A 21,945-nucleotide genomic window follows, 5' to 3' on the forward strand; every position below is an offset into this window, starting at 1 on the left:
CCAAGTTTCCTACTATTCCCTTGATTGTTAGGTGTTACTGGATATATGGAAAGGAGGAGATAAATATTTTAAAGTGAAAAATTAATGTATACAGGATAAAATATTTTACAGGTGCAGATTCTCAAAATATTGTCAGACCTGCTCAATTTATCTGTGATTTTAGCTGTCTGAAAATATTTAATATGTGAAGTGCTAACAGATTATTTAAAAATGTGGCCCAGTCTTTTCAGGTATGGGCTAAATTGTTCACAGTGACGTAAGAACAAATGTAAATTATTGCACAATTGTATTGACTACATATCACCAATTACTTGAAGGGCCAATCAATACGTCAGCTTTCCATGAGTGGTAATGCTGGGATTTGCAATAGTCCTTAGCTTTAATAATGTCCCGGGTCTTTCTAGAATCTGATCATGTAGTACCAGAAAATGAACCATCAGCTTTTATTAACAAAAAATGCTAACAGTTGGTGATTGTCCAACTGGAGTTTGATCACTGCACTAGTTTCTGAAGTTAAGGTTTTTGCCCACATTGCTACACTTACTTTTATTTAGTGCAAGTTTCCAAAACACCAGATTATTTTTATAGGAAAACGAGAAAGACCACAGTGCTAACCTGCCTGCCTTAGGTCTTTCAGATCTCGTTTAACAATTGTAATATTTTTGGCTGTCATCTAATTTTAAGATTGTGTTGTCTTGGTTGAATAATTAGTGATGAAAATTATCAACATAAAATTAACAACTTAATTGATTTAAGAGACAGATTAGAAGAAATTTCTCTACCCAAGATTGTTGCACCACAGAATCATTTGCTTTAGGGAGAGTGGTGAGGCAGAGGTCATTATCTCCTTGAAAGGAAAAGTGGATAAATATTTGAAGTAGAAGATGATACCGTGGTGCAGGAAGAGAGCAGGACAATGGGACTAAGTTTATGTTGCTAGGTCAAAAAAATTAACGAAACCACAAAGGGTCAATGATCACCTTATGTGCTGTGAATTTCAATAATTCGTCTTTGGTTACAACAAATCCCAAATAATGGAGAGGCTAATACTACTTGTATAATTTTTGATTCCTTAACAGATTTAAACTTCTGGCTCAACAATATCAGTCCATGTTTCCTAACCTGAAAGTAGACATTGAAGGACAACTTAAAAAATTAAAGGTAAAATGATGAAAAAGCTTTCCAGAATCGGCAGATTTTCATCCTGTTACCCAAAATTGCGTGCAAGAATTTATTATGTCATTACATTGTCAAGGTATTTCATATAGTAAAATGTTTACCTGTGATATTGATTTGCCTACTCTTATAATAACTCCAAACAATTTTTAATTGTGCTCAAATATTTGTCCGTCATACTTTTATCAATTTCAAAGGCATTTTATGGAATCCTGGAAGGAATGTGAAAATAAGTAGAAAACTAAATCTGAGAGAATAATATAAAGTTTGAGATTATCTTCAAATTAAAAATTCTAACTCCAAATCCTCAGTGCTTTGTGGATGTCATATGCTTGCCCACATCGGAGTGCTAAATTTGAGGCTACTTTCTGATCTCATCAGACTGAGATCAGAATCCCACTCTACAGTGGAGGACCCTGGCTCATGGCTGCCTTTGAATAACTGTCAGTGAATGATTCAAAGAAGAAAGGCCTATGAATAAATGATTTATTTTGCTGTTCCACAAGTTAAATTGAACATCATAAAGATGCCCTAGAAAACTAGAAAATTAATGCACGATGTAAAATAAATATTTTTAACTTAAAGCGGAGATGTTTGCTTTGGAGGGGGAGTTTCTTGTAGCATTTCCTAAAGGTGCAAGGTTCAAATCCCACATCAGAAAGTTCTGATGGGTGAAGTCCAGAGTTTCAACTCTTAATATTGTGTTGGTATCCAGGTAGATGCACAGAAGTTCAATTGCCTCCACCCCCCAACCCCTAGCATAATCATGTGAGCTGCAGAAGTGCATAAAATACATAATAATCATGAGACTCCTCTCTAAACTATGTTTATGACCGTAAAAATGTAACCACCTATTTAATCTGATATGAATGTAAACACATATGTACTTTGATCTGCTTATACTTGGTAATGTCCAGATACTCTGCACCAATGATTGACATGTTGTATTTGTTGTGGTCACAGCTGAATGGACCGTGATCACAAAGGTCTGAACAGTTATTTATCAATTATCAATGTTTACCCATATGTTGGATTGAGTGTATAGAGTTCATGGAAGTTCTGTGTCATTCAAATTCCACCATCTGCCATAGTAGAATTCAAACCCGAGTCCCCAGAACACTGCCTGGCTCTTTGGATTAATATTACCACGAGGCCATCACTTCGCTGAATGGAAAAGTCCTAACTTTCTGCGATGTGTTTGATCATCAATGTGCATGTGCACCATTTAAATGCAGAGCCAAACAAAGAGATGCAGTTTTCATTTTGCTGTCTGGAGGAACAGCACATCTTGGACAGCAACTTCTAAATAGTTGTGTTTAACTGTGAAGCTATCACCTAAAGTTGTCCAACTTATGTACAAATAAAACTCGGCATTTTTGACCTTATGACTATTTTTACAGTAAATTATGGCTGGGTACCACACTTTAATTTCCTAAATTCCATCAAGCTAGATTCGATTTTTGCTAGTTATGAAAGACGTAAATAAGAATGAAGATGATCCTACAAGTTGGCAGTAGGTCTTTTGGCTACTTCAAATATTATGCTTCATTTAATCAAATTTGTATTGTCTGCAGCCTGGAGCTTTACTGTATAGGTCAATGATGGATTTGCCATTTTGTTAGCCATTAGACACATTCATACTAAAATATTGCCATTTGAATCCAGTGTTGCCATGTTTGATGTTTTAAGGCTTTGCAATACAAAATCTGATACTGTTTCACTTAGCAGATTCTGAATTACAAATTTTCTTTTGAAGAGAAACAGGTTGCAGTTAATGGCAAATCTGTAACATAGGAATGAATGGGAGAACTTCTGCTGGTAGAGTGAGCTTGCTGTCATTTGAAATTTGCTCGTAAATACAATATCTGATAACTTTCAAATGTACCTGTCTTCTTTACCAAAAGCTTGCTGTAAGGTTCTAACTCTCATTGTCAGGAATATGCTGAGCGTATAAGGCCAATGGTGCGTGATGGTGTTTACTTTATGCATGAGGCTCTTCATGGTCCAGCAAAAAAAATCCTTGTGGAAGGTGCTAATGCAGCATTACTCGACATTGATTTTGGTACGTTTTTGAAACTCTGCATTTTACCAACTAAATAAATGAATGCATATCACATTCAAAACTGAAATGAAAATGTATTAATACAGTACAAACAAAATGATATAAGCAGGAGGGATTTAGCTGCTCTATATTGAAGCACATTCAAATTTCACAAGTGTTTATTTCAGATTTGTGAAGAATGGCTGAACAGTGTAGGCCTTTACTCATTAGAGTTGGAAGAATGGCTGGTGATCTTATTGAATTTTACAAGATTCTGAGGGGGCTTGACAGAGCAGATGTTGAGAAGATGTTAGCATGAATAAAGGGAGTTCTCGAAATAGGGGACATAGTTACTGAATAAAGTAACATTCATTTAAAACTGAGATGTAATGGAATTCCTTCTGAGAGTAGTAAACCTCTGAAATTCTCAATTCCAGAGAGCTGTGAGGCCCAGATCACTGAAACTATCTAAAGAGTAGATAGATATTTGAAATATCAGGAATTGTAGGTTATGAGCAGCTTGTACAGAAGAGGAGTTAAACCCTGGGGCAGATCAATAATGATCTTATAGAATGTCAGGGCAGGTTTGAGGGGCTGAATGACCTGCTTCACCTCCTATGTGTTTTTTCCATCATTTACAATATAAATGTGATACTAATGCATTAAGATCAATATTTGGCACAATTTGTTTTTCAACACTTGTGATCACATTTGTTGATTGCTAACTTGGCTGTTTCGGTAAAATAAGAAATACCTGTGTTCATTACAGCTTTGCTATATCACCCAGATCAGTATCAGAAGACATTCACCTGCTGAAAACTGAGTCCAAATCAGTTTCCTTACAGGAGCAAGAAAAGTTCAGGCTTAATTAAATAGAAAGTGATAACACAATTAATCAACCAGATATTCATGCTAAATGTGTATATTTAGTAAGATTAATTGTTGATGTTCAAAGGGTCATAGCATCCATTAGGCTGTTTACAGTACAGATGAGGTACTTGTTAAAATGATCAGAATTACCATGTAGCTAAAACCAGCAGATACTGAAAACAGAATTGTGTAGTAAGTGCTTTAAAAAACTCCAGGTTAATGTGGTGTCTTTAGTTCCTGAAACCACTTAATTTTTATTACAGTTGGAGTTTTCCCAATTGCAGAGAGCCCTGAACAACAAGAAGAAAACAATTCACTGCTGAAACGGCTTCTAAGTTTCTAACTCCTCAAAGACAATTGTCCATTAAGCTGTATCCATATCTTGTAAGCTTGAAGATAGAAATCTTGACTAATCAATATAACTAGCCTCACTTTAGCACACCCTGTCTCTGTAGAAAACCCAGGTCAAAAAAAGATTTTTGTCAATTGGGTTTATTTCCTTGAAAGTTTACATATAATTCCATCATCAAATCGTCTGTTGGACCCAAACTCGTAATGATTAGATTAGATTACTTAGAGTGTGGAAACGGGCCCTTCGGCCCAAAAAGTCCACACTGACCCTCTGAAGAGCAATCCACCCAGACCCATTCCCCTACATTTACCCCTTTACCTAACACTACGGGCAATTTAGCATGGCCAATTCACCTAACCTGCACATCTTTGGACTGTGGGAGGAAACCAGAGCACCTGGAGAGAATGTGCAAACTCCACACACAGTCGCCCGAGGCTGGAATCGAACCTGTGACCCTGGTACTGTGAGGCAGTAGTGCTAACCACTGAGCCACCGTGCCACCCTTAAAGAACAAGTCTTTCTCCAAACTCTCCAGTAGAAATCAAGCAGCGTTAAATATGATTGTTGACATCAATTCTGTCTCTATGGATTTGTTTGTGGCTCCTCTTGAAGGTGCCATCTGTTCGTGTTAACTACTTTCTTTGGAAGGTCTTCCATAAATCCGTTCTCCTCTGGGAGAATGGGGTGACCCTTTGATCTTGAAGATTGTGAATTTTGTGCTTGTGTCCTTCGGTCCCACCCCTGGATCTATCTGCTTTTTTTTCCCAGTGATGATACTTCTAAGGCTCTGTTTATTTGTGCCTAACCCTGACACTTGACAGAGGACTTCTTGCACACATGCAGATAAAATGTTAGTCTCAGAGCCTGTGATTGTTTAAAGTGAGAGGTGCTTTAAGAGCTGTTCTATTCTTCACTTGCTCAATTACTTCTCCTTTTGCAAGCTGGTGTTTAGTAACTGTCTCCTTTACAATAAAATCAGTTAAATGGATTAACTGCTCATAACAGTTGCATCCAGCAATGAATATGAGACAGGCAGGAGTAGCAAGTGGATATTTTATTTCCAGCTACCAATTAGTGCTTTTAACGGTGGAGTTCCACCATTGTTTCTAAAAAACAAGTCATCACCCAATGTAGGTCTCTGATTCAGAAACCCATTATCCACTAGCTGAGCTAGCCATGCCATTGTAAGACCTTCCTGCCCAAACTCTTTGCAATTTGATTCCTGGTTTAAACCTGTTTAATTATATATAAAAATATTGTTTGGTTAAAGATGAAGTTAAACTGGCTGTTCTGCATGTAAAGCTATTGTGCGGGTATGCAGCATGTACCCGTTATTTTGGTAGGGTTGTCTGTGTATTCACCAGCAGCTACGTAACAAGCCAAGTGCAGATGTACATGTGCTCCTTATGCCTTTCCAATCAGTGAGAGGAATTAGGTTCACGCAATTAAACTATACTTTCTTCATTGACCTTGAGCTTGATCAAGAGTGTTGATAATTAAAAGTCAAATATACAATTCTGAATTATAATTTTGAACAAGGTACTTTTGAAGTATGAATATGTAACTTATGTCTGTTTATTATTTCATAGCTTTGAGATTGACATCTTAGAAAATGTTTATTAAGCCTGACTGTGAGAGTTCTCCAGAAACTGTAATCTATTTTTTATATTCAAAGGAACTTATCCATTTGTGACATCCTCAAATTGCACTGCTGGAGGTGTATGCACAGGCCTGGGCATTCCGCCATCGAACATTGGAGCAGTTTATGGTGTTGCCAAAGCCTATACCACCAGAGTGGGTATTGGGGCATTCCCAACAGAACTCAAAAATGTAAGCTTGCCATTTGTCATGATCACGGATTCAGAACCATCTAGACTCAAAATGTTAGCTTTCTCTCTCAACAGAAGCTGCCTGACACTCTGTGATTTCCAGCACTTTTTGTTTTCAGTACAGATTGCAGCATCTGCAATAATTTGCTCCTCTAAAACCAGGTTTCCTGGAAAGATCTTGTGGCTCAGTGGGAGTGTCACTATCTCTGGGCCAGAAGATCTGGGTTCGAGTCCCACCTGCCACAGACATGCTATTATGTGTCTGGACAGGTTGTTTAAATAATATTTGCAAGAGCAAGAAAGTCTTACTGCAAACGTACAGCAATTTGGTAAGAGAGCACAGGGCTATTGTGGGTAGTTTGTTCACCAGTCTGAATCATGGGATGGTAGGTTTGTTGTGTGAGAATAGATACAACTGGTATTGGTGGCTGCTGTTGAGTTGTTCTGCCACTCCACCAATCTTTATGACATACAGATTGGTGGAGTGGCAGAAAGCATAAGGGACTGTCAGAGAATACAGGAGGATATACGTAGACAGGAGAGTTGGGCGGAAAAGTGGCAGATGGCTTTCAATCCAGACAAATGTGAGGTGATGCATTTAGGCAAGTCTAATTCAAGAGCGAATTATACAATAAATGGAAGAGCCTTGAGAAAAGTTGATAGACAGAGAGATCTGGGGGTGCAGGTCCATTGTACCCTGAATTGCTGCACAGGTGGATAGAGAGGTCAAGAAGGCATACAGTATGCTTGCCTTCATCAGGCGGGGTATTGAGTATAAGAGCTGGCAAAAGTCATGTTAAAATTGTACAATACATTGATTCGGCCACATTTAGAATACCGTGTACAGTTCTGGTCGCCACATTACCAAAAGGATGTGGACACTTTGGAGAGGGTGCAGAGAAGGTTTACGATGATGTTGCCTGGTATGGAAGGTGCTAGCTATGAAGAGAGGTTGAGTAGGTTAGGTTTATTTTCGCTTGAAAAAAGGAGATTGAGGGGGACCTGATTGAGGTTTACAAAATCTTAAAGGGTATAAACAGGGTGGATAGAGACAAGCTTTTTCCCAGGGTGAAGGATTCAATAACCAGAGGTTATGCTTTCAAAGTGAGAGGTAGAGAGTACTTCACACAGAGGGTGGTGGGTGTTTGGAACGCGTTGCCAGCAGAGGTGGTAGAGGAAGGCACAGTAGATTCATTTAAGATGCGTCTGGACAGATGCATGAGTAGGTGGGGAGCAGAGGGATACAGATGCTTAGGAATTGACCGACAGGTTTAGATAGTGAATTTGGATCGGCTCAGGCTTGGAGGGCCGAAGGGCCTGTTCCTGGGCTGTAAATTTTCTTTGTTCTTTTGACTCGGAGAGAAGGCTATCTCCCTTGACCTAGCTGAGGCCTTTTGAGTCTGGACTAAAGGAGAAGACAATACAGTAGCAGTATGAGCCATGTATATCTGACTAAGGGGCAAAGTACAGCAAGGTAGGAATGCTGTGAGCACCCAGGTAGGCTCAAAGTGAGTGAGCACTAAGTCAGCAAGAACCGAGAGATGCAGCCTGGTCCAATCCATGAACTAGGTGTGGGTTCCTGAGCACAGAATTACAGTGGTGTTTGTTAGTGCAGCAGTGTTCTGTAGTTGGATCAGAGGATTGCCATAAGATTTGTTACAGGCTGGCATGTGTCAGATGCCAATGCTCGTGAATGTAAGATGTGTGTTCTATAACCAATATGGAGGTCATTCAGAGCAGGTGGTGAGGTGAAGCCTCCAGCTACTTGCGCTCATATCCTTGTCGAGTTTTCCTGATGTTAAACTTGTTTGTGTTTGGTTCCATGGGAGGCTGAATATTAATGAAGCAAGTTGGATGTGAACAAGCTGTTTAGAACCAATAATTTGTCAATTGCAATTTTCTACTGCCTAGCCATGCCACTTTTGAAAACCATAAACCATTGCACAAATTATTCCCAACATGGAGATCAGCCTTGACACCCACCTCGCCACTGTACACGTTGCTTAGACTCCTATAACAGTCAATGGGACTTACTTCAGAACCCACAATAAAATCATGAAATCCCTATAGTGCAGAGGGAGACTATTTGGTCCATTTGAGTCTGCACTGACCCTGTGAAGAGCTTCCCTCATCCCTTGGCTAATTCCTATAGCCTGCATGTGTGCTGGACACTACACGGACAGTTTAGCATGGTTCATCCAGCTAACCTGCACCAACATTTACACTGTGGGAGGAAACCAGAATACCAGCAGGAACCCACACAAGTATGGGGAGAACATGCAAACTATACAGTTGTCCGAGATTAGAATCAAACTCTGGTCCCTGGTGCTATGAGGCAGCAGTGCCAAACATTGTGCCACTGCACGGTCTGTTAATCCCCTAATAAAGTTCCATAATTGCCATAATGATTTGAATTTGTATTGACATTATATTTAGATAATATGAAGCATTTGTTTTAAATAACTGTTTGTATGTATATGATTTTAAACTAATTACAAAGTATTCCTGCAAACCAAGATTAAGCTTGCTTTGTGTATCTGTTGCTGAATTTTAACTGAAACATTTCAGGAAATCGGTGAGTTGCTACAGTCTCGAGGAAATGAAGTGGGTGTAACAACAGGCAGGAAAAGACGCTGTGGCTGGTTAGACCTAGTCATGTTGAAATATGCGAATATGATCAATGGATTTACAGCGTGAGTACCAGATTCCATTTCATGTTTGAAAAAAGTCAATTTGTATAGTGCCTTTTACCATTTTATAATTAAAGATGAACCTTTGATGTGATACTGCTGTGATACTGCTCCTCCTGCTTAAATAACTATTCAGCATTAGCCGTTGCTTCAGCTGTAAAGTTTCATTCTCATATGAGTCACTGAACCAAAAGAATGAGGAGAAAACTGAGTAGCATTCAATGTAATAAAAATCAGGAGAGATGTAAAATGGATTCAGATTTTCTTCTTGCCACTTATTTACGTTAATCTCACAATTGCCCCGGTGTCTGATTTGCCTCAATACAACTTCAGTGTTCTCTATATATATTGGATATTTGTAATCTCTGATGGTCATAGACAATAAAATGATTGTGGTGCACAAAATCTACAGAAGCTAAGTTACTGTCACACAAGCAGCATTGTGAGGATATAACCATTATGCCACACAAACTCCTAATGACGTAGCTTTGATTGTTTTCTTATGAAATGTAGTAATGTATGTTTTTAAAAAAACACTTCTCCCCAGTAAAGTAATCCTCCAAAGGTTTAGTCAATTGAAATATAAAAGCCAAAAACACACACACACTTCGTTGAACAAAACCATCTCCCAATAAGTATACCTGGACTTGAAAATGCCAACAGAAATGTATAACATAGACCCTCAAAAGTTGGAAAATGTGATATATTTATTCCAAAGCACCTCAATGTGCTCTGAATAGAATATTTGAATCAAAACTCAACTCACTGTGGTACACAAGTGCATTTCTACCTAGGTATCAAAAATATCAGAAGATGTCAAGCAAATTTGGGTATAGTTAATTAAAAAAACTCCCTCATTCAATTTTAACAATAATATTATTGCTGTACCCATAGGTTGGCATTAATGAAGCTGGATATCCTGGAAGTCCTTGATGAGATTAAAATCGGTTTAGCTTACAAATTGAATGGAAAGAGAATTCCATATTTTCCAGGTATTGTATGCCAACTAATGTCCTTTATCATTTCAATTTAGCTTTATTTTAGTGCAGGAGAAAGTGAAGACTGCAGATGCTGGAGATCGAAGTCAAGAGTGTGGTGCTGGAAAAGCGCAGCAGGTCAGGCAGCATCTGAGGAGCAGGAGAATTAACTTTTCAGGCATAAGCCCTTAAGAACATGGGGCATTGAAGGGGGCTGAGAGATAAATGGTGGGGTGGGGGAAAGTAGCTGGGAACGTTTTAGGTGCAGGTGGGAGGGGTGATTGTAATAGGTCGGAGGGTGAAGAAGATTGGTGGGAAGGTGATGTACAGGTAGGACAGGTCAAGAGGATGGTGCCCAGTTGGTGGGTTGGATCTGGGATGAGGTAGGAGGAGGGGAGATGAGGAAACTAGTGAAATTTAGACATTGATGCCATGTGGTTGAAGGGTCCCAAGGCAGACGATGAGATGTGCTTCCTCCAGCTGTCGGGTGGCGAGGATTTGGCGGTGGAGGAGGCCCAAGACTTGGAACATAGAAGATAGAACAATACAGCACAGAACAGGCTCTTTGACCCTCAATGTTGTGCCAACCTGTGAACTATTCTCAGCTTGTCCCCCTACACTATCCCATCATCATCCATGTGCTTATCAAAGGATTGTTTAAATCTCCCTAATGTGGATGTTAACTACATTGGCTGGCAGGCAGGGTATTCCACGGCCTTACCACTCTGGGTAAAGAACCTGCCTCTGATATCTGTCTTAAATTTATCACCCCTCAATTTGTCATTATGCCCCCTCGAACACGCTGACGACATCATCCTAGGAAAAAGACTTCCACTGTCTACCCTATCTAATCCTCTGATCATCTTGTATGTCTCTTATCAAATCCCCTATTAGCCGCCGCCTTTCCAATGAGAACAGACCCAAGTCTCTCAGCCTTTCCTCATAAGACCTTCCCTCCAGACCAGGCAGCATCCTGGAAAATCTCCTCTGCACCTTTTCCAATGCTTCCACATCCTTCCCGAAATATGGCGACCAGAACTGTACACAGTATTCCAAGTGTGGCAGTATTAGCGTTTTGTATAGTTGCAGCATGATATTGTGGCTCCGGAATGCAATCCCTCTACGAATAAAACCTAACACACTGTATGCCTTCTTAACAGCATTATCAACCCAGCAACTTTCAGGGATCTATGTACATAGACTCTAAGATCCCTCTGCGCATCCACACTACCAGCAATCTTTCTATTGACCCAGTACTCTGCTTTCCTGTTATTCTTCCCAAAGTGCATCACCTCACATTTAGCTGCATTGAACTCCATTTGCCACCTCTTAGCCCAATTCTGCAGTTTATCCAAGTCCCCCTGCAACCTGTAACATTCTTCCGAACTGTCCACTACTCCACTGACTTTAGTGTCATCTGCAAATTTACTAATCCATCCACCTATGCCTGCATCTAAGTCATTTATAAAAATAACTAACAGCAGTGGTCCCGAAACAGATCCTTGTGGCACACCATTAGTAACTGGACTGTAGGCTGAATGTTTTCCATCAACCACCACAAGGTACCTTCTTTCAGAAAGCCAGTTTCTAATCCAAACTGCTAAATCACCCTCAGTTCCACGCCTCTGCATTTTCTCCAACAGCCTACCATGTGGAACCTTATCAAAGGCTTTACTGAAGTCCATGTATACCACATCAACTGTCCTACCCTCATCTACACGCTTGTTCTACTTCTCGAAATCTCAGGTGAGGTTTGTGAGACACGACCTGCCCTTGACAACACCATGCTGACTATCTGAAATCAAATTGTTGCTTGCTAGATGATTATAAATCTTATCTCATAATCCTTTCCAAAACCTTTCCTACAACAAAAGTAAGGCTCACTGGGTCATCTCTACTGCCCTTCTTGAATAAGGGCACAACATTTGCAACCCTCCAGTCCCTTGGTATTAAACTTGTAGACAATGATGACTCAAATATCAAAGCCAAAGGCTGTCCTATCTCCTCCCTAGCTTCCCAGAGAATCCTCAGATAAATCCCATCCAGCCCAGGGGACTTTTCTACTTTCACTCCTCCTAGAACTGATAACATGTCTTCGTAACTAACCTCGATCCTTTCTAGTCTAATATCTTGTATCTCTTTCTTCTCCTCTGTTTTCCTGAGTGAAAACAGATGAGAAATGTTCATTTAGCATTTCTCCGATCTCCACAGGATCCACATTCAATTTCCCACTTCTGTCTTTGACTGGTCCTATTCCTACCCTAGTCATCCTTTTATTCCCCTCATACCCTATAGAAAGCTTTAGGGTTCTCCTTTATTCTATTTGCTAAAAATTACTTGTGTCCTCTCTTTGGTGGTCTTAACTCTCTCTTTTTAACTCTCCTTCCTAGCTGATCTGCAAGTCTCCATCACCTCATCTGAACCATCTTGTCTCACCAATACATAAGCCTCCTCCTTTCTCATAACAAGAGATACAATTTCTGCAGTAAACCACAGTTCCCTTACTCCCTGCCTCACAGGGACAAACCTATCAAGGACACGCAATATCTGTTCCTTAAACCAGCTCCACATGTTCATTGTCGGCATTGCCTAATCTCATTATAATTGCCCTTGCCCCATCAATAACTCTTAATTTGTGGCATGTACCTATCCCTTTCCATCGCTAAACTAAACGTAACTGAATTATGGTCACTCTCTCTAAACTGTTCACCCACAACTAAATCAAACACCCTGGCCTGGTTCATTACCAAGCATCAGATCCAGCGGGGCCTCCCCTCTTGTCAGCCCTTCGACATACTGTGCCAGGAAACCCACCTGTACACATTTGACAAAAACTGATCCATCCAATATGCTAAGTTATAGATTTCCAGTCAATGTTGGGGAAGTTAAAGCCCCCCCCCCCATAATGACCATCCTGTTCCTTTCACTCCTACCCAGAATAATTTTGCCAATCCTCTATTCCACCTCCATGGAACTCTGCAGAGGCCTATTAAAAACTCCAAGCAATGTAACCTCTCCTCTCCTGTTTCTAACCTCAACCCACACTATCTCAGTAGATGAGTCCTCATCAAAATTTCTTTCAGCCACCATTATAATATCCTTGACTAACAAGGCCACACCTCCCTCTCTTTTACTGCCTTGCCTGTTCTTAATGAAAGATCTAAATCCTAGAACCTGCAACATCCATTCCTCACCCTGTTATATCCATGTCTCTGAAATGGCCACAACATTGAAGTCCCAGGTACCTATCCATGCTGCAAGCTCACCTACCTTATTTCGGATACTTCTGGCGTTGAAGTAGACAGACTTCAAACGAGCTTGCTGTCTGCCAGCACATTCCTGTGACTGTGAAATCCTGTCCCTGCCCTCTGAACTCTCATCCTCCTGTGCACTGCAACTACACCTCAGGTTCCCATTCCCCTGCTGAGCTAGTTTAAACACACCCAAATCGCAGCAGGACTTGCATGTCTTTGGCAGAGTAGGAGGGAGAGTTGAAGTCATCAGCCACTGGACAGTGGGGTTGTTTGGTGAGTGTGCCCCAGAGATGTCCCCTGAAACATTCTGCGAGTTGGTGTCCTGTCTCCCTAATGTAGAGGAGACTAAATGGAGGGCAATAGACACAGTAAATGAGGTGTTTGGATGTGCAGGGAAGTCTCTGTTAGATGTGAAAAGATCCTTTGGGGCCTTGGACAGAGGTGAGGGGGCAAGTGTGGGCACAGGTTTTAAACCTCTTGCAGTGGCAAGGGCAGATGCCAGAGTGAGGAAGGGGTTGGTGGGATGGCAGCAGAAGTAATGAAGGAGTCACTGAGGGAATGGTCTCTGCAAGAAACAGGGAACAGCTTGAAATACCAATACCTCAACCCAACATGTTGAAGTAGAGTTGCAGAGAACAGGTTATCACAAATACTTTCAAAAATTATGATTCATCTTGTAATATAAAACTAAAGCTATTACAACTGTCAAAAATAAATCAGAGACAGTGTTTGGAACATATGATTGTCTGTCAAATTTTCTTCAAAAAGCTCAACCACGTTGAATATTATATATTTTAAAAGCCTTTAAATTTTTTTTGCAACTATTGTTTAAGTCATATGATGGTGCTTTTATGTGGAATAATGTATTCTGTTTCTAGAATATGCTCACGATTTCATGGGGGGGATTTGCAACCTCTCCAAAGTGGACATTCAATGAATAAGGTGTCCATGGCAACAAGCTGATTACATTGCCGATTGACACAAACCAGTTTTTGAGCTGATAGTTTTTTTTTGTATATAATCTTGGGCCAGCTTTATAGCCAATCAGAATTGCTCTTGAGAAAGTGGTGGTGAGTTGCATTCATAATGCTGTCAGAGTTAGAGTCCCAGGATTTTGTTTTGTATATGATGAGTGAGCTAGATGACTCACGCTAGTCAATGGCAATTCACATCTGGAGGGGTGAGTTCAGGCAGTAGAGTTCAGACTGTTAACGTGGCTGTGATGGTGAAGGGGATGAGCATTGTTCATTGATCAGCTTGGATGCATTAAAGGGGGGAAGCTGTTTCAGAATGCCAGTGATTTGTTCAGTGAAAGCTCTGGTAAAGGTGTGATTCTAGTGACAGGAGCCTCATTTTCATGCTTAAAGCAATCAGCCTGACACTTCCAACTCAACCAGTGATTTGGGTTGGAAGTGAGGGGAATTTTGGACTGTCTGAGGCCAAACATAATGGGCTGGTACTTGGATGCAGATTTTCATGAAAGGGAATGTCAGCTACACATTCACCCAGTAGAAGGAATTCTGTTCATGTTTTCTCTGTATTCTTTTAATGGATCATCCCAACTCTGTAGGTGCAGCCAAAAATCTCATGCTTGGAGTATTGCTTAATATTCTAACAGAATTTAGAATGGAGAAATATTGCAGAACCGGGCTAGCACTGCTGCCTCACAGCACCAGGGTCCCAGATTCAATTCCAGCCTCTGGTGACTCTGTGTGGAGTTTGCACATTCTCCCAGTGTCTGCGTGGGTTTCGTCCAGATGCTCCAGTTTCCTCCCACAGTCCAAAGATGTGCAGGTCAGGTGACTTGGCCATGCTGAATTGCCCATAGTCTAAGATGTGTTAGTCAGAGGGAAATGGTTCTGGAAGGTTCACCCTTCAGCGGGTCGGTGTGGACTGGTTGGGCCAAAGGGCCTGTTTCCACACAGTATGGAATGTAATCTAACTAATCTAATCAGTGGAATCTGGGTGTGCTAGTACCTGAATCACAGTTAGTTTGTAGGTTTAGCAAGAGATTAGGAAAGTAGATGGCATGCTGGCAATTAAAGCAGGGAGAAAGGAATATGAATATAGGGAAGTTTTACTGCAGCTGCACAAAGCAGGAGAGAGAACTGTTTGGGTCTCCTTACTTGAAACAAACAATATAAATGCTTCGGAAACAGTTCAGAAAAGGTACACTTGACTCATGCCTGAGATGAAGGGCTTACCTTACAAAAGAAAGTATAAACAGATTAGGTCTATATTCTTTGGAACTTGGAAAAATGAGGTATGATCTGAGTGAAACATACCTGATTTGAGGAATACAGACAGGTTCCTAGGAAGGGACTAGGAAGATGTTTCCTCTTTTAGGAGTGATGTAGAGGTGCTGGTGTTTGACTGGGTTGGACAAGGTCAAAAGTCACACTACTCCAGGTTATAGTCTAACAGATTTATTTGACAACAAGCTTTCAGAGCCTTTCTGCTGCTTCAGGTGCTCCTGCTTCAAGCTCCCAAAAGTATACTCATCGCCAACTCACATCCTGTATAAACACTTTACTATTCTCCCAGTTTCTCCAGCTCACTTGTCTCTGTTCTGACAATACGACTGTCCATATTATTGCTTCTGATACAGCTATCTTTCTCAACCAAAGATTTCTATCCAACCAGTTAGTTTGAGCTTTTGAGCATCTCTATCCATTGCCCACAGTTCTCTTTTCCTTCCAGGATTGCGATTGGGTTTCCTTAGTCTTCACCTTCCATCCCACTAGTCTCCTGACTCGACAAATTACATTCCACCACACCCAAAGTGTTGGCACCACCAAGCAAATCATTTTCTCTCATTCCCTTTCAGAATTCTGAATGGTCTCTTCCATCAGCAACACCTTAGTCCACTGTTTAATTACCATTAACAACTCCCATTATCCAGTTTCATATGGTACCTCCCCAGCATGCAAATACAAAAGTGCAACACCTGCTCTTTTATCTATACCCTTCCACCATCTGATAGAGATTCCCATGTCTATCATATTAATTATTTGTTCTACTCCATTCTGACTTCTTGGTTCATTCTCTCACTGAAGAACATCAGCTATTGGAAACTATACAATGGTCTTGACTGAACATCAGTCAATTTTTGATTGTAACTATATTTCCGATCTTTCCAGGTAACAGCTGCTGGTATTGATGTCATTTACAGCTCCCCTCGATTGATCTGTTTTCTCTTGTCACATTATCCACCCCTTTTATCTCACAACATCCATTTTTGCCATTTAATCACTCTGCTTTTCATATTCCCATTTGTTCTTTCCTCCTCTGCCCCTTTCTCTGCTTCTATTTGTTTAAAACTTGATGTATCTCTGTCAGTTTTCATGGAAGATAAATATCTTTAAGTGCTAATTCTGTTTTTTCCTCCACAGACAGTACCTGACCTCCTGAGTATTTCTGGCATTTTCTGATTTCACTTCAGATTTCAATCATCTGTACTATTTTTTTTTAAATCTAAAACCACCTGACTACGAAAATGCATCATCAGCTGGATCCTTTTATTCTTTTACGGTTTGAAGAATATACTACATCAAAAAACACTTTATTATATTGTGTTTGCTACTTTTCTCACTGCTTAATAGCTTTTACCAAGCCATTTTAGTTATAATGTAAAATTTGTTGTGCCACATGTTCTGATCGAGTAATGTTTGAGAGTAGTTTTGTTATTTCATGGTTATGCTTTATCCACTCCTCCAGCAAACCAGGAAATCCTAAACCAAGTGGAGGTTGAGTATGAAACACTTCCAGGCTGGAAGAGCAGCATTAGCAGTGCTCGGACATGGGACGACCTGCCACCAAAGGCTCAAAACTACATCAGATTTATTGAAAATCACGTGGCAGTCCCAAGTGAGTTTCCATGATTAGTAAGGAAGTTATTTGATAAGATTATGTAAAAATTGAATGTATATATTTAAGCAATGTATTAATGTGTTCTTTTGAGGACCTTTTCTAAATATTTAGAAGCTGTTCAAATAGTAAATATATAATATCAACTTTGTTATACAAACAGTAGACAGTGACTGAAGTTTGCATTTGTTTTCTTCCAGTTAAATGGATTGGTGTTGGAAAGTCAAGGGAGTCAATGATCCAACTTTTCTAATTACAGAACAGGACAGGATTGAATAATTTCAACACACACTCCTGTTTTTCTACATAAATTCAAGACTAATGTGTTATGTTGAAAATATTCCTGATATTGTATGAAGCATAATTAATTTACAGTTCTATACATAAAGGTCATTGTTAACTGGAGGTTTAGAATATTTAAACACCACCATATTCCTACAATTCATGTTCAACTTACTAAAACAACACATCTGTCAGTCATTTCCATTAAATATTGAATCAGATTTAATAAACTGAACTCGTGAATGGATACTACTTTGGCAAAAGTTTAGAGTTAAGAACACTGAAATAACTCATTTTGTTTTATGTTGGAGTTTGCAGTTAGATCAATTTTACATTTAATCGTTATTTAAACTAACAAAAGAAATTGTACATCCTGTTTGTATTTTGCCATAATTTATTCAAAGATTCTTGAGTTAACTCACCCGAAGCTTGTAAATCATATCCTACAGCTCTTTTCTTAAAAAATCCAATGGGCATTCATTCTATTTCATCAGAAAAGGGAGATGCTTCCATTTTAATAGCTTTAGAATTATTTTACAATAGGTACATTCATTATTTAAATCCAAATAAAATCTAATTAAAAAATCACAATGCATAGGGTTAAGTATGAACTCTATTTATTAGACATGAACAATAGACAGAAAACATTTTGCGAAATGCCTTTTCATGCCTGTTGAACTTTGCGAAGTACAGCAACAGTGTTTTTATTTCCAAGTGCCCTGTAAAATGTGTTTAGCAGAGTCAGTAATGCATGCCTTGGTATTATATAACAAGTTCAAGAATCAGGTTTCGCTTGCCTATTAGTTATAACTTACATCAGGGTTTATGTTGTATGATGAATCATATTCTGTCTTCCAGCGATAGGTATCAGGTTTCCCGTATACATCTTTTGGGACTTTTTTAAATGTCTCTCTTGCTGCTTTCAGATTGTTGTAAGTGCCATCTTCACACTTCAGTTCTTCAACAGCTCTTGCATATTCACTGCTGTAATGTTTATTAAATAGTCCTCTGTTAATGCACTTGTTTAAAAAATTATGATCTTTTCATTTTCATGTTTTATTATACAATTAAACCAATTAGCTGGATGTCAGTGATGCTTAATCTATATTAAGAACAAGAAAAATGGAGCATTTCAGAAATCTTTATAATTTCATAATTTCAAATTTGATTGTTTGACAAATTTTAGTGTTTTTGAAATTGTAGCTTATAGGGTATATAGTGGGTCTTAAGTGGATATATTGAATTTTCAGTAAAACTTGCTAAGATACCACTAGGTTATTACAGAAAATTACAGTTCAAAGCCTTTAATATAACGTATTAGCATGCAGTGGTAACTACAAATAGACAGAAGAGAGAGTGGAAGTATAAAAAATAATTTTGCTTGGCAAGGCTGCAAATAAAGGAGTACATCAGGCCCTTTGTTTGGATCTCACCTATTTACAATTTAACATAAATGAACCGGATGAGGGGACTGAGTGTATTGTACGTACGTTTGCTGGCATTACACAGTTTAGTGGGAAAATAATCTGGACGGAGGCAAAAAAAGAGCCTGTCAAAGCAAGTGAGATGACAGTACAATTGTGACAGATCTGAAATAATGTGGAGTAATGTGAAATTAACCTCTTGTAGGGAAAACTGTAAACCAGAATATTTTTAAGTGATGAGAGGAACGCCGTTATCTTTGCATCAGTATCACAAAGTTAATACAGATGTTACATGACAATTAGGAAAGCATACTGTGTGCTGTTTGTCATCTTTCCTAAGAAATGGTACCTCCTGCCTTATAATAAATGAAACAAAGGTTCAATTGTCTAATTTCTAGGATGAGGGGATTGTTGCTTTGAGCAGTGAGAGAGGATTTGGCCTATATTCCCTAATCTTGAGAAGAAAGAGATAAACACTTGAAACAAAAACATTAAGAAGTTTGATAGAGTAATTGCTGGGAGCAACTTTCCTCTTTGTTTAGTGAGTCCAGTAGAAGTGGGTCATAGTCTCAATATCAGGGGGTGGCCATTCAGGACTGAGGGGAGAAGACATTTCCCCTCTGAAGATTGTGAATCTTTGGTCTTCTGTACCAAGTTAGATGCTTATTCATTGAATATACTCGAGTGGATCAATACATATTTTCAGATACTAAAAACATCAAGTGATGGACAGATACAGTGAGAACCTGGAGTCTAGGAAAAAGATCAGCCAAGATCATCTTGAATGCCAAAGTTGGATTGCAGTCAGAATGGTCTACTCTTGTTTCTTATGTTCTTATTACAGTTATGCTGAGTTATGTATTTTTTATTTTTAAAGTAATTTAGGGTTACTACAATTTAGAAAACAAATTCCAACCAACAACTATTTATCACTTAGCTTACAATGTATGAATTGGGTTATAAATTGTGAATCTCTTAGAAATGACAACAGCCATCCACTGCTTTTCTTCGCCATCTTAAAATGCTCTCCCTCACTGGCTGAACACAGATCATTTTATTGCCAGTATTATTGTTTTTGTTTGCCCTCCAGAAACCACCTAGCACAGCTGAATGCCATCCTTTTGCATTGCAATATTTTTGGTTCTGAGAGTCTTTTATCACTAGTTGGATAAAGTAATATTGTTATATGTAATGACTCAATAGGAATTCTGATGCAAATATGGTTGAAAGCAGGAAAAAGACTTTGCTTCCCTCCAGTATCACCTAGGAATTTATACTGACAACATGTCAGCACTAGACCAGGAGTAGGAAACTGCAGGTTTTTTTCTAACATCTTAGTCAACATTAAAACAGTTTATTTCATCTTTTTATCTATATTCTGTTTGTTGGACTTCCCTGTTTACAAATTTGCTACAGCATTTTTATACAATAAAATGACTACAATTTTAAAAGAATTCACTAAGTGTTTTGAGATGATTGTGAAAAATGCACAATATTAAGAATAAAACAAACCTGTGTAAACTGTCAAATGCTGGTGTTGTTTTCTATACCGAGAAAAGATATCCGATATAGAGGCGGTGGAAGTCTTGACAAATTTGTCAGTTTTCTTCCCCCCCTCTTCTCTTCTCTTGGGCAGACTGTTAGGGCCAGGCACCACTCCGAGTAACATCATCCAGTCCTCTCACATATGATCATTGTTATTATTATATGAATAATGGTGGTGAATAATAGAATATGCTTTTACAATAAGTTTCAGTTTTCAGAATATTTCTATCCTCAACCTACATCTAAAGAATATTAATTTCAGTATTTCTGTAGCTGCCTTTGCCAAATTTCAGCTATGTGTCAAGACTAGTAATTGACAAAAATCAATCTTATAGGACATAGTTACTTACACAGAGTTTGAATTAAATGGCCCTAAAATCCCTTTAAAATGCAATGATTCACAGATTCTCTGCAGGAATAAAAGGTTCATCACTTAAATAGTATGGTTACAGGAACTTTTTAATGTTGCTAGTCTAATTCAGGTCTGTACAGACCTCAGCTAGGCCACTGAAATGGTGAGGAATGTGATAATAATGTCACTGAATACCAAGGATTGGAATTAAATGCTTTGTTGTTGGAGTCTGTCAAGTTATGTGGCATATCCAAGCTTGGATGTTGACCAGGTTTTGCCACGTGCAGGCACAAATTACATCATTACCAGAGGAATTGTTAATCGATCTGTGCAATCATTGAACGGGTCTGTTCTACTTTGAGAACAGGGATGCAAATATAATTCTCAGAACCTGCACAGGTCTGAAGTCAACAGGCCTGGCCTGGGAACTGAGTAGAGATTGACAATTGACCTTTACAAGATAAACAATATCATTTTACTACCTGTAATGTGTCAGAATGGATTTAGTGGTCTAAAACACTTCAATTTTATACAATTCCTTTGATCCATATATGAGCATCTGCCCATCCTGACCACTTGGAGTTGTGAGACTGGAAACAACACAAAACTACTGAGTAGACATGCTATGTGATAGAACTTCGGTCTACCCAACAACCAATAGAAATTTCTAAAGTTTCATCTTTGTTAAGGAGACCTAGAACTAATCTGTTCACCTGAACAAAATAGCTAGATTCCAGAGATGAGGAAAAGTGACTGTCCTAGTCATAAATATAGCATTTGATCAAGTGTTGCATCAAGGAGGACCAATAAATGAAGTCAATAAGGAATAGGGGGAACCTCTACACTGGTTAGAGTGATATGCGGCACAAAAGATGATGGTTGCAATTATTGGTACTAAGATATCACTGCAGGTGCTCCTCAATGATTTCTTGAGCCCAACCATCTTAAAATGCTTTAGTAATGGCGTTCTCAAAATCATAAGGTTACAGTTGGTCACAAGCAATAAAAAGAAGCACATTATCTGAATGGTGAGAGTTTGCAGCACAGATGCATATCTAGGTGTCCTCATTCATGAATCATGAAAGATTAATATGCAGGAACAGCAACTAATTAGGAAAGCTAAGAATGTTACTGTTTGTGAGGAGAATTAAGAGTCAGATGTACAGCATGGAAACAGGCCCTTTGGTCCAACCCGTCCATGCCGACCAGATATCCCAACCCAAACTAGTCCCAGCTGCAAGCGCACAGCCCATATTCCTCCAAATGCTTCCTATTCATTTACCCAT

At 39.1% G+C, this 21,945-nt stretch overlaps 2 protein-coding genes across 2 annotated transcripts in view; one reads left to right on the forward strand and one right to left on the reverse strand.

Annotated features, from left to right (window-relative positions):
• adss1 (adenylosuccinate synthase 1) overlaps nucleotides 1-20,291 on the forward strand; it is a 39,184-nt gene extending 18,893 nt beyond the window's left edge. Inside the window, exons 7-13 of the mRNA XM_072568627.1 lie at nucleotides 1,080-1,161; nucleotides 3,112-3,238; nucleotides 6,115-6,269; nucleotides 8,837-8,961; nucleotides 9,853-9,950; nucleotides 16,907-17,056; nucleotides 17,257-20,291. Of these exons, the coding sequence (XP_072424728.1) occupies nucleotides 1,080-1,161; nucleotides 3,112-3,238; nucleotides 6,115-6,269; nucleotides 8,837-8,961; nucleotides 9,853-9,950; nucleotides 16,907-17,056; nucleotides 17,257-17,309 (790 nt within the window). The 3' untranslated portion in view covers nucleotides 17,310-20,291. The remainder of the gene's footprint in view (nucleotides 1-1,079; nucleotides 1,162-3,111; nucleotides 3,239-6,114; nucleotides 6,270-8,836; nucleotides 8,962-9,852; nucleotides 9,951-16,906; nucleotides 17,057-17,256) is intronic.
• LOC140476278 (uncharacterized) overlaps nucleotides 17,950-21,945 on the reverse strand; it is a 39,905-nt gene continuing 35,909 nt past the window's right edge. The window contains exons 6-7 of the mRNA XM_072568629.1: nucleotides 18,154-18,322; nucleotides 17,950-18,057 (exon numbers count right to left, since the gene is read on the reverse strand). Of these exons, the coding sequence (XP_072424730.1) occupies nucleotides 18,043-18,057; nucleotides 18,154-18,322 (184 nt within the window). The 3' untranslated portion in view covers nucleotides 17,950-18,042. The remainder of the gene's footprint in view (nucleotides 18,058-18,153; nucleotides 18,323-21,945) is intronic.

This window comes from Chiloscyllium punctatum, chromosome 4 (genome assembly GCF_047496795.1).
Source record: "Chiloscyllium punctatum isolate Juve2018m chromosome 4, sChiPun1.3, whole genome shotgun sequence".
NCBI lineage: Eukaryota > Metazoa > Chordata > Chondrichthyes > Orectolobiformes > Hemiscylliidae > Chiloscyllium > Chiloscyllium punctatum.